The sequence below is a fragment of the Sorex fumeus genome, unplaced genomic scaffold, assembly GCF_029834395.1.
Source record: "Sorex fumeus unplaced genomic scaffold, SorFum_2.1 ptg000003l, whole genome shotgun sequence".
Classification (NCBI taxonomy): Eukaryota; Metazoa; Chordata; class Mammalia; order Eulipotyphla; family Soricidae; genus Sorex; species Sorex fumeus.
In genome coordinates, this window is record NW_026606060.1 from 50,919,632 (window position 1) to 50,933,357 (window position 13,726).

Here is a 13,726-nt window from a genome sequence, read left to right on the forward strand (position 1 = left end):
TGTGCGTGTGCTAATCTGGGAGCGGGGCACCCGTCGCGGGCAGGTCCTGGGCCAGGGTCCAGCCCAGAAGAAGAAATGTCTAAAAAAGGATGGTTCTCTCTCTGTCATCTCTGTCTCTATCTCTCTCTATCTCTGTCTCTCTCTGTCTATCTCTCTGTCTCTCTGTCTCTCTTTGTCTCTGTCTCTCTCTGACTCTATCTCTGTCTTTCTCTGTCTCTATCTCTCTCTGACTCTGTCCCTGTCTGTCTCTCCTTGTTTCTATCTCTCTCTGTCTCTCTCTGTCTCTCTCTCTCTCTCTCTTTTTCTCTCTCTCTCCCCCACGTCCCTACCCCGCCCCCACCCCCAGGGCGAGCTCTTCCTCAATGACCAAAACTGCAGGATTGTGCAGCGTCAGATCCCGTTCGACCTCGGCTTGGTCTATGGCATTGACTGTCTCCTGATGGACCCCACACTGGGGGGCCGCTGCGACAGCTTCTCCACCTTCGATGTCTCGGTCAGTGCTAAGAGCTGTGGCGGGGTGGGGGGGGGGGCGGAGGGACAGCCCTGAGGGGCCAGTGAGGCTGGAGAGTGAGCACAGTGGGGAGGGCGCTGCTTGGCATGCCGCCAACCCGGGTTCCGTCCGCGGGACCGCGTAGGGTCTCCCAAGCCCCACCAGGAGTGATCCCCGAGTGCAGAGCCAGGAGTCAGCCCTGAGCACCGCCAGGTGTGATTCCCCCCCCCAAAAAAAATGGAGCCAGTGGGCTGCAATTCCCCCAAGGCTCGTTCTCCGTGAACCCGGGACCTGCCCGTCTGCGTGCCAAGCCCCTTCCTTGCAGAGAAACCCCGCACGGCCCCGCTCGCCGTAACGGAAACAGCTGTTGGGCACTTTTCACCAGCTGTTCCTCCCGCTCTGCCCAAACTCTCCCGCACTCATCATTGTGGGAGGTGGAAACCCAGTGTTTCCTGCCCGGGAGACTGTGCCCTGTGCCTTCACCTCCAGCAGGTAGGCAGACACCTGCCCGCCTCATCGTCCTCCTCCTCTGCTGGAGAACCGGCAGCTGCCATTAGAACCCCAGCTTCAGAGACCAGGGGACTAAGGATGATGGTGGATGCGGGGAGGAGGCAGCTGTGTCCATGCCCCCCACTGCACCCCCTAGGACTCCTGCCTAGTGCTCTAGAAGACCCCTCCCTCAACCTGCCCACCAGGCAGCCCTGCAGAATGTTCCCCTGGGAGAATTGCGGGGCATTTGTCTTTGTTTGTTTTGTTTGGGGGCCACACCCAGCAATGCTCAGGGCTTACTCCTGGCTCTGAGCTCAGGGATGACTCCTGGTGGGGCTCAGGGGACCATAAAGGGTGCCGGGGATGGAACCCGAGTCCAACGCCTGCGGGGCCAACAGTGGGCCACTAGGACCCACTGTCCTCTCGCTCCTGCCTGCTGCGGGGTGCTTGCTTTTTTAAATCTGTGATTAGAGGCAGAATGTCAATCTGAGCGAAGTAAGCCTTCAGTTTGCACATCAAGGCATTAATGCACCCCTGTCTCTGCCTTTTGCCTCCCAACATTCTTGGTTTTGAATTTCTGTCTTTGCTTGCATTTAGGGCAACTGTGGGAGCTGTTTCAATACTCCCAGCTGCCCGCGGTGGAGTAAATCGAAGGTAACCGCGCACACGGTGTGGATGGAGTTGGAAAAGCGTAGCTCTGCTTCACCACCAGACACACACACACACACACACACACACACACACACACACACACACACCCCTTCCCACCCCCGCGTCTTCGGACTGATGTGAATGTGTGTGTGGGTGGGGGGGGGGGGGTTGCGGAAGGAGGTCTACCTCTCAGTCATGTTCTTTTAACAACCAAGCAAACGGAATGAGAGCAGAATATACTTAGCCAGGAGGTCTGTCTCCAGTCCCACTTCTACCCATCTTCTAGAACTCCTAGAAAAATCCTGGGTCTGTGGACCTTGAATGGACTTTGAAGGTGATTAAGTGATGAAAAAGCTAGCTGCACCTTGTTGGCTGTTGTTCATGTCCTTGGTTCTATGCTGGATTCTCTTTGTGTGTATCTACACACACACACAAACACACACACACACACACATACAGAGTATCCGTTTTCTCATTTGAACACTCGTAGGAAGCTACTATGTCTATTGACAGAAAAATGCCTCTCAGCAAGGGTGAGGGATCATTTTAAGACCACAGAGCTAGGAAGGTGTGAGACTAGGACTGGAGCCCAGAGAGCAATGGAAGAGCAACAGCAGAGCCAGTGGAATTTGGCCTCCACAGACAAGGGGCCAAGTGCCCTCAGAGAGTCTTCAGCCGATCACATCATCTATACTTTCTTGCTTCTGCAGGGGGAAAAAAAAAAAAAAACAGAGCTAATACTACAATTCTGGGTTGTGGCTATTAGGGAAAAGCCAGTGTTGTGGCAATCATGGAATGTCTGTTTTTAAATGTAGATAAGCAACCTGGCACATAGTACGCACTCATTAAAAATTAGTTTCACTCTTTCTTCCAAAGCCAAGTTCTCTGTTCCACTATCAGGCTAGCTCTGGGGCCTGGCAGGTGGTTCAGTGGCAGAGCACGTGCCCATATGTGTGCCCCATATCTACAATCCTCCCTTCACAAAAATACCCGCCAATCAAAAAGGTAACTCAGGTCCTCTCTATAATAATTTTGGAGCCTTGCCACTGATCTAGGCTTCAAAATGCGTTTCTCCCCCCGGCCCCTTTCTCCCAAACTGTGGGGCAACCCTCTTTTTTTTTTTGACTGTGGTTCTTCCCCCTCCCCCATATATTCGCCTCTTTACACGTCCCACCCCCTCCCCCACCTCCATCCCCACCTAAGATAGTTTCCAAAAGCCGCGACTTGGGTCTCACTTGGGCAGTTCCGCGCACTGTCCACGAGGGGGCAGGCACGAGCCCGCGCTCCCTCTCCCTCCTCTCGCTCTAGGGCGTGAAGCACCGCTGTCAGTACAGCCCGAGCTACCGGCGGACCGTGAATCTGGACGGCTGTCAGAACCAGTGCACCCTGGTGATCCCGGTCCGCAGGTGCTGCAGCGGTTACTTCGGCCCGGACTGCCAGGGTGAGGGCGCCTCTTCCTTCCCGGCGATTGCACCATCACTTGGCACCGTTGCACAGGGCGCTCGGGTCCACTGCGCGCGGCGGGAGGCGTGCGTGATTCCCAAGGGCTGCACTAAGGTCCAAAGGCGTTTGCTCCGAGAAGCTCACCCTCCTACTGCTTTCTTTCGGTTTGGGCAGAATTGAGCTTCAGACTGTGCCGATGTCATAACAGTGTCTCCTGCATCTTTGCTTATTTAACTTTGTAGCAGAACAATCCCCCGCCAAGGGCTAGAAACACCATCTTCCAGCTTTGAAGTCCACCTTACTGGGAAGCACCTGGATTTAAGTGCACCTAATGGACTTCTGTTTTGGCAGGGTATACTAACCTCTGTAGGGGTTTCCTGGGCCCCCTGGCCCCCTTAAAGAAGACACACACACACACACACACACACACACACACACACACCCCGTATTTTGCCTGACTCCTTGCCAGACGACTTTGAGGCCCATCCTGAAACCCTTGGTCAGGCAGGCTTAGAGGATTGTATAGGATGCCCGGGATCAAACTCAGGTCAGCTGTGTGCAAAGCAAACACCCTACCCACTGCTCTATCACTCAGGCCCCTAAGGTCAGTCCAGTTATTGAGTGGGACTTTGAAGAGATCAGCCTATTCAACCTGTACCTGAAGATGGTCACCACATGTTAGTCCTGCTTTATAGAAGAGGAAACAGGCACAGAGGCAGGGGGTGTAGTGTGTGGGAAGACTGAGTGTGAGGAAGAAAGGAGGGAAGGATGGAAGGAAGGAAGGAAGGAAGGAAGGAAGGAAGGAAGGAAGGAAGGAAGGAAGGAAGGAGAGGGAGAAAGAAAGGGATAGAAAGAGAATGAGGGGAGGGAAAAGAGAGGAGAGAGAAGAGAGGGGAAGGGAGGGAGGATATGGTCCGGAGAGATAGTACAGGGATTAAGGCACTACCTTGAGCATGGCCAAACCCAGTTTGGTCCCCTCCCTCTTATGACCCCCTAAGCACTGCCAAAAGTGAGCACTGAGCACACAGCCCTGAATACCAAGAGATGTAGCTCCAAAAACAAAACATCACCACCATCACCATCATCTCATCATCACCACTGTCATTATCATCATCACCATCATCAGCACCATCACTACCATCATCACCATCATAGCACCACCACCATCATGATCACCATCATCAGCACCATCATCAGCACCACCACCATTATCATCAGCATCATCAGCACCACCACCATCAGCAGCACTGGCCCATGATCACCACCACCATCATCATCATCACTCTCCTCTCAGCAGATACCAAAGCTCAAAACAAGCTCCTCACCCACCCCAGATCAATCCCAATCCACATATTTGAGCCCCCCAATAGAGCAGTTCCTGGGACCGAGCTCTGTCAGATACGGGTGAAGTCACGTCCTAACAGACTTTGCAGTACACCCAAAACACCAGCCCAGTGGCCACAGGCAGGCCCGGAGCTGAGGACAGGCCAGTGTGTCTGGGACAGTGGCTGAGTCCCCGCACTTTCTTCTCTTTCCAGCCTGCCCTGGAGGCCCGGATACTCCATGCAACAACCGGGGCATCTGCCTCGACCAGGGAGAGTGTCAGTGCAACACGGGCTTCAACGGAACGGCGTGTGAGCTGTGCTGGCCCGGGAGATTCGGGCCAGACTGTCAGCGTACGTATACCCCCATCCTCCTGGGAGCAGGGTCCGCCAGCTGCCTCCCCTCTGCCTGTTCCCCCATCCCATGCTGTCCCCTCCCGGCAGACCCCCACTTCCCAACCAAGGAGCCCCCTCACACACATGCCTGGAGCTACTGAGGCCCACAGGACTGGTGTGGGCTTCATTCCATCCATGTGCCAGCCTCATCCCCTATGTGCTTGCAAGCGTTTATGGGGTGCAGGCCGCAGACCCTGCAAATCTTCCCTCTGCTGAGCAGAAGGGAGATGGGGTGGGGGATGAAGACAGAGAGGCCACGTGATTGGGTCCAAAGTAGGAATTGTTCTGATCTGGAGGTCTGTGTGTGGTCCGCACTGGCTGCTCCAGAGGGGCTGGAAGCAGGGGCCAGCTCCGTGTCCCAGGAGGCTTGGCCATTGCAGGAGATGCTCTGGGAGCCACATGCCACACGTGACCCTGGAAGATGCAAAACTGTGACTGAGGAGCTGAGTCCTTCCGTCAGGTTCAGTGGGCGCAACGCTGGCTGGGGAGCGACCACAGTACCGGCCCGTGTGTGTTGGTGGTCCTGGCACAGAGAGGGGACATGCATGCAGTAGCCCAAGGCAGGAGTGGGCTGGACAGGCAGGGAGGGGGCAGCATAAAGGTCACACGGCACTGAGCAGGGTAGACAGAGAGGGGAGAGGAAGGAAGGGGACGCTGGAGGTGGCCACGACCAGAGCCCACGGGAGCTGCTCGGCCGCAGGAGAGCTTTGGGCCTTGAGTCCCAACGTGATGGGTGGATGGGGCAGGGGCGGGGCAAAGGAGGAGAGGCCTGAGCCCCTTGATGGAGGCGGGCACCAGCCGCCCCTGGGAGCACAGTGGGAGCACGAGAGCAGAGTGCAGGGGGCATGACGGCCACCGCAGAGGGCAGACCCCACTAAGGCAGGGGCTGGAGAGGGCAGTAGCTAGCAGGGAAGTCGGTGCGGAGTTTCAAGTTTGGGCTGCACAGTAGAGGTAAGGCTCTGTCTCTCTGTCTCTATCTCTGTCTGTCTCTGTCTGTCTCTGTCTCTCTCTCTCTCTCTCTCTCTCTCTCTCTCTCTCTCTCTCTCTCTCTCTCTCTCTCCTTTCTTGTCCAGGCCCTGTCCTGCCTTCAGACTGTACCTGTCACACAGACACACCCCACCCAGCACTACACACTATGGGAACAGGGACAATGTCTCTCTGCTCCACACCTCTGGGCCTGGTACCTTCCACCCCTGACTCAGCGGTTCTTTGACATGGCTGAATGTGTGGCCACAGCAGCCAACACCACCCCCCACCACACTCTCTCTCTCTCTCTCTCTCTCTCTCTCTCTCTCTCTCTCTCTCTCACACACACACACACACAGCCTCGGGGCCGGTCCCTGGGCACCAATGCCTGATCCCCCCCTGATGCCCCCCGCCCATCCCAGCCTGTAGCTGTTCCAGCCACGGTCAGTGTGACGAGGGCATCACGGGCTCAGGGCAGTGCCTCTGCGAGACAGGCTGGACCGGCCGCTTCTGCGACACTCAGCTAGGTGAGTCGTGGGCCGGGAGTGCTCTGAGCATGCCCCCCCCCCCCGTGGGCGGGTGCAGGGGGAGGCCGAGGCACGGTGGCATCCAGGGGCTCTGGCCTCTGCCAGTGGGAAGGGCCCTGAGGGGCTCTGTGACGCAGGGGCCAGGGCTGGCGACTAGAGGGAAAACCAGAGGAGACTGAATCCAGCCATGAGGGCAGTGAGGGCCAGAGTGACATGGAAGGACCCAGGCAATGGGATGAGAAGGGCCCCACACACCCCAGAAACAAGCACACACCCACAGACATGCACACTCACACACATGCACACACACACATGCACACTCACACATATGCACATGCACATACTTATACACTTACACACTTGCACATGCATACACACTACACACATACATATACACACACATACACTCATACACACTATGCACATGTACACACCTACATAGACACCTACACACACTTATGCACATACACTCACTCACTACACACAAATACATACACATACACTTATACAAATACACACTCACACACATACAAACTACACACACTTACATGCCTACACACTTTTACACATGCATGCACTCACTACACACATGCATACACACACATAAACACACTTACACATATACTCATACACACTACACACACCTACAGACACACCTACACACTTATGCACATACATACACTCACTACACACACATACACTCACACACTACACACACTTACACACCTACAGACACACCTACACACTTATACATATATACTCATTACACACATATACACACTTATACACACTTACACTCTCATATACACACATACACACTCCACACACACCTACACACTTATGCATATACATGCACTCATTATACACATACACTTACACATATACACACTCACACACATACAAACGACACACACTTTACATACCTACACTCACTTTTACACATGCATGCACTCACTACACAAGCATACATACACATACACACACTTACTCATATACTCATGCGCACTACACACACCTACATACACACCTACATGCATGCACGTACATACACTCACTACACACACATACACTCACACACAACACACACTTACACACCTACAGACACACCTACACACACTTATATACTCACTACACACACTTACACATACACACATACACACTTATACACACTTACACATATACACACATACGCACTCCACACTTACACACCTACACACACTTATGCACATACATGCACTCACTACACACACACTTACACTTATACACACTCACATACACATATACTTACATAAACACATGTACATGTCCACACATAAGTGCACACATATTACACACATACACACTTTTGCACATACACACACACATACAAACACACGCTTATACGCACACACATGCTTGGGCCCAGAGAAAGACCCCCCCTATGCAGAAAAATTAAGGGAAATGGGATGGACAGGCATGTCCCACGTGGCGTCCACACGCACCCACACCCCCAGAGTGTGTGAACGTCTAGCAGATGCAGTCTTTTGAGTTGGGCCACCTGAGCCTGGCCCTGGCGAGGTGAGTGAGTGGTCCCAGCTGTGCGGCCCCCCTGAGCCGTAAGGAACATTCGGGCAGCTCCTTTGAAAACCAGGACTGAAGCCGGGCAGGCCACAGGGGCGAAGAGCCCAGTGGGTGCACGCTCCTCGGGAATCAAGTTCCATGGGCTCCCTCGGGCCCTCGCAGGCAGGTCTACGCGGGCTGGGGCAGCCGGTGGGGTTCACTGTCCTTTCATCCTCCTGGGGGTCAGAGTCGCTGATTAAACTCGGCCTACGGGCTTTGGACCCCAGAAATTCCAGATTCCACCACCCCCTTAGCTTCCGTCCCTTTCCTCCCCGCCCCTTCCCCCAGTCTCGCAGTCCGCTGGGCCCTCACCCCATGAACCCCATGCTCCAGAACCCCAGGCTTGTCCCAAGCTTTCTGGTGACCTCTGAGTCCCAGACTTTCCCCAGCACACTGGTAACCCTCCTCCAATGTCACCATTGTGAATCCTTCATCAAATCCATCTCTGCTATGCAGAGGTGTCAAGGTTGGGGGCTCCGTGGGAAAAGCAAATGCCTTGCACGCATATAGGCTATAGACCCTGGGTGCAATCCCCAGCAAAACCAATGGCAAAAAAAAAAAAAAAGCAAAAAGCTTTCATGAGGTCAAATGTCTGCATCTTAATCTAGATTAATGAAATGGTGGAGGTCAGGTAGGTTTAACAGAGGAATTCCAGAACCTCGGTCACTCCAGCCTGGGTAGGACCCCTATCAGACAGCCCTATCTCGGGGCTAGAGCAATAGCACAGCGGTAGGGTGTTTGCCTTGCACGCGGCCGACCTGGGTTCGATTCCCAGCATCCCATATGGCCCCCTGAGCACCACCAGGAGTAACTCCTGAGCATCGCTGGGTGTGACCCAAAAAGCAAAAGCAAACAAACAAAAAAATAGCAGTACTCCTACATTAAAAAAAAAAAAAAGACAGCCCTATCTCCCGGGGGGTGGGGGCAGGTGGGGGCGAGGCACTTTCAAAAGCCAGAGGCAGGCCAGAAAGCCTCTTTGCCTCTGTGAAGAAACGCTCCCCTCTTTCCTCACAGATCTGCCCCCTGTGTGCACGCCTCCCTGCTCCATTCATGCCACCTGTAAGGAGAACAACACATGCGAGTGTGGCCTGAACTATGAAGGCGACGGAGTGACGTGTACAGGTGGGTGCCCTCAAGGGAACTGGAAGCAGCAGCAGGAACAGCAGCAGATGGTGGGGGGGGGGGGGGGGGGGGCGCGGAAAGTCACTTGGGAAATCTCCTACCCTGCCCCTTCGTGACTAGGTTTTGCCATCAGTCCTGGTCTTGAAATTGCTCTACACACCATGACACACTTCATTGTATCATGACTAGTGATCTGGTCTCATCTCCAAAATATTGGGAAAATTGCCTCCCGTGTTTGCTTTTTTAAAATTTATTTATGTATTTACATTTTTATTAGAATTCTCCATCACTGTCAACAACTGAAAACCTATCTGGAATAAAACAAACAAAAAAAAATGGATCACTAACATCCTTTAAACTTGTACTGCTTACATATATTTACACGTAAACTTACCATATATACAAAAAAAATATTTTCAAGGACTCATGCGTTTGCACGGCAGAGCCTGGCAAGCTCCCCGTGACGTACTCGATATGCCAAACACAGTAACAACAAAGTCTCCAATGGAGACGTTACTGGGCCCGCTCGAGCAAATCCATGATCAACGGGAGGGCCTTTACTTTTACTTTACTTTACATGCGCTTGGGAATATTCAAAAGACATTATTGCTACATTTCAACACTTACTCCAAAATTTTAGGGGATCATTTTTTTAGCAGATTAGTCATAAGAAGTAATACAAAATAAATTATTTAGGGCCTGCTTTGGGGGCAGGCTTGTATGGTGGTGGGAAAATTTGAAATAATGGTGGTGGGAAAGTATAATGGTAGTGGGATTGGTGTTGGAATATTGAATGTAACAAATTATTGTGAACAACTTTATAAAAGCGATAGCACAGCGGTAGGGCGTTTGCCTTACAAGCGGCCAACATGGCCGACCCGAGTTCAATTCCTCCGCCCCTCTCGGAGAGCCCAGCAAGCTACCGAGAGTATTCGATATGCCAGACACAGTAACAACAAAGTCTCCAATGGAGACGTTACTGGGCCCGCTCGAGCAAATCGACGATCAACGGGAGGGCCTTTACCTTTATAAAACTAAAATAAAATTTAAATTAAAAAAAGGCACAAAAGAATTTCAAACATCAAACCACTGCAAAGGAATGTCTGATGTAAAACTTAATTACTAAAATTTTTTTTTTTATATTTTAAAGTATCAGACAAAACTCTCAGTGGAGTACCCCTGAAGTACCTAAGACATCTACAATTAACAACCACATTTTTTTTTGCTTTTTGGGTCACACTCGGTGATGCATAGGGGTTACTCCTGGCTCTGCACTCAGAAATTACTCCTGGTGGTGCTCAGGGGACCATATTGGATGGTAGGAATCGAACCCAGGTTGGCTGCATGCGAGGCAAACACCTTACCCACTGTGCTATTGCTCCAGCCCAAACAACACTTTTTTTTTTATTAGTGAAACACCATGAGGTACAGTTGTAGATTTACAATTTTTTGTGCTTGGGTTTGATTATGCAATGATCAGATACCCATCCCTCCACCAGTGCCCATTTTCCACCACCATGGATAATATCCCCCCCACCCCCATCCCCCCATCCCCCCCTGCCTCTGTGGCAAGGCAATCCCCTGTGTTCTCTCTCTCCTTTTGGGTGTTGTGGTCTGCAAAAGAGGCATTGAGTGGCAAACATGTTCAGTCCATAGTCCACTTTCGACATGCATCTCCCCTCCCTCCTGGGAGGGTCCTCCAAACACCCTTTATTTGGTATTCCCTTCTCTATCTGAGCTGCCCTTTCCTCTAGAATGCCCAACTGGCCACTAAGCTATGGAGTAATCCTCCTGGTGCTGATCTCAGCTATTCTTGGGTATTAATCTCATATTTTGTTACTTTATATCCCCCAGATGAATGCAATCTTTCTATGTCTATCCCTCTCTTTCTGACTCATTTCGCTTAGCATGATACTTTCCATGTTGTACCACTTGTATGTAAATTTCATGACTTCATCTTTTCTAAGAGCTACATAGTACTCCATTGTGTAGATGTACCAAAGTTTCTTTAACCAGTCATCTGTTCTTGGGCATTCAGGTTTCTTCCAGTTTCTGGCTATTGTAAAGAGTGCTGCAATGAACAAACAAGTGCAGATGTCACTTCGACTATACATTTTTGCCTCTCTGGGATATATTCCCAGGAGTGATATTGCTGGGTCAAATGGGAGCTCAATTTCTAATTTTTTGAGAATCGTCCATACTGTTTTCCAGAAGGGCTGAACCAGTGGACATTCCCACCAACAGTGAAGGAGTGTCCCTTTCTCGCCACATCCGCGCCAGCATCGGTTGCTTTTGTTCTTTTGAATGTGGGCCAGTCTCTGAGGTGTGAGATGGTATCTCATTGTGGTTTTGATCTGCATCTCCCTGATGATTAATTATGTAGAGCATTTTCTCATGTGCTTTTTTGCCATTCGGATTTCTTCTTTGAGAAAGTTTCTGTTCATTTCATTGCCCCATTTTTGGATGGGGTTGGATGTTTTCTTCTTGTGGAGTTTAACCAGTATTTTGTATATCCTGGATATCAACCCCTTGTCAGATGTGTATTCGGCGAATATCCTTTCCCATTCTGTAGACTGTCTTTGTATTTGGTCACTGTTTCTTTGGAGGTGCAGAAGCTTCTTAGTTTAAGATAGTCCCATTTATCTATCTCTGTTTTCACTTGCTCGGCCAGTGGCGTGGCATCTTTGAAGATACCATTAGCTTCAATGTCATGGAGGGTTTTGCCAACTTTGTCTTCAATGTACCTTATGGTTTCTGGTCTGATGTTGAGGTCTTTAATCCATTTTGATCTTACTTTTGTACACGGTGTTAGGCAGAGTTCTGAGCCCATTTTTTTGCATGTAGCCGTCCAGTGATGCCAGAACAATTTGTTAAAGAGGCTTTCCTTACTCCACTTCACATTACTTGCACCTTTATCAAAGATTAGATGATCATATGATTGAGGGGAGATGTCAGTGTATTCAACCCTGTTCCATTGGTCTGCAGTTCTGCCTTTGTTCCAGTACCATGCTGTTTTAATTATTACTGCTTTGTAGTAGAGTTTGAGGTTAGGGAGGTTGATTCCTCCCATTTTCTTTTTCCCAAGAATTGCTTTAGCTATTCGTGGGGGCTTATTGTTCCATATAAATTTCAGGAGTGTTTGCTCCATTTCTTTGAAGAATGTCGTGGGTATCCTTATAGGGATTGCATTGAATTTATACAATGCTTTCGGTAGTATTGCCATTTTGACAATGTTAAGTCTCCCGACCCCTGAGCAGGGGATATCTTTCCATTTCCTCATGTCCTATTTTATTTCCTGAAGTAGCGTTTTGTAGTTTTCTTTGTACAGTTCCTTTACTTCCTTAGTTAAGCTGATTCCTAAGTACTTGATTTTCTGGGGCACAATTGTGAATGGGATTGTTTTTTTTCATGTTTCTTTCTTCTCTCTCACTGTTTGCATATAGGAATGCCATGGACTTTTGGGTATTGATTTTATAGCCTGCAACTTTACTATACGAGTCTATTGTTTCTAGAAGTTTTTTGGTGGAGGTTATTGGGTTCTCTAAGTATAGTATCATATCATCTGTGAATAGTGAGAGCTTGATTTCTTCCTTTCCTACCTGAATGCCCTTAATATCTTTTTCTTGCCTAATCGCTATTGCAAGTACTTCCAGTACTATATTGAACAGCAGTGGAGAGAGTGGGCATCCTTGTCTCGTCCCTGACCTTAGGGGGAAGGCTCTCAGTTTTTCCCCATTGAGGATGATGCTTGCTGTAGGCTTGTGGTAGATGGCTTTAATTATGTTGAGGAAGGTCCCCTCTATACCCATTTTGGCTAGGGTTTTCATCATAAAGGGGTGCTGGATCTTGTCAAATGCTTTCTCTGCATCTATTGATATAATCATATGCTTTTTATCTTTTCTTTTGTTGATATGATGGATTATGTTGATTGATTTCCGAATGTTGAACCATCCTTGCATCCCTGGGATGAATCCTACTTGGTCATGGTGTATGATCTTTTTGATGAGTAGTTGGATTCTATTTGCTAGTAGTTTGTTGAGGATCTTTGCATCTGTGTTCATCAGGGATATCGGTCTGTAATTCTCTTTCTTTGTGGTATCTCTGTATGCTTTTGGTATCAGTGTGATATTTGCTTCGTAGAAACTGTTTGGAAGTGTTTTTGATATTTCAATTTCGTGGAAAAGCTTAAAGAGGATTGGGAGTAAGTCCTCTTTAAAGATTTGGAAGAATTCACTAGTGAATCCATCCGGACCAGGACTTTTGAACAACACTTTTCTTACTATCAACAAAGTCAATAGAAACACGAAGGAATTTTTCAAACAAAGTATAGCAATGACAATCTCTTTAGTATTATTATTATATTTTATTGAATCACTTTGAGATGGGCTGGAGCGAAAGCACAGCGGTAGGGCGTTTGCCTTGCACACAGCCAGCCCAGCCGAGCCGGGTTCAATTCCTCCTCCCCTCTCGGAGAGCCCAGCAAGCTACTGAGAGCATCTTGCCCGCACAGCAAAGCTTGGCAAGATACCCGTGACGTATTCGATATGCCAAAAACAGTAACAGCAAGTCTCAAAATGGAGACGTTACTGGGCCGGCTCGAGTAAGTCGATGAACAACGGGAGGACAGTGACAGTGACAGTGACACTTTGAGATAGATCTTACAAAGCTGTCCATGATTAGGTTTCAGTCATACAGTGTTCCAACACCCATTCCTCTACCAG

The 13,726-nt window shown here is 49.9% G+C and overlaps 1 protein-coding gene across 3 annotated transcripts in view; it reads left to right on the forward strand.

Annotated features, from left to right (window-relative positions):
- The window catches only part of STAB2 (stabilin 2), a 171,007-nt gene that overhangs the window by 134,529 nt on the left and 22,752 nt on the right, over positions 1-13,726 (forward strand). For all 3 annotated transcript variants that reach the window (XM_056116349.1, XM_056116363.1, XM_056116356.1), the window contains exons 53-58: positions 347-493; positions 1,577-1,633; positions 2,939-3,071; positions 4,612-4,749; positions 6,180-6,284; positions 8,898-9,005. In XM_056116349.1, the coding sequence (XP_055972324.1) occupies positions 347-493; positions 1,577-1,633; positions 2,939-3,071; positions 4,612-4,749; positions 6,180-6,284; positions 8,898-9,005 (688 nt within the window). The remainder of the gene's footprint in view (positions 1-346; positions 494-1,576; positions 1,634-2,938; positions 3,072-4,611; positions 4,750-6,179; positions 6,285-8,897; positions 9,006-13,726) is intronic.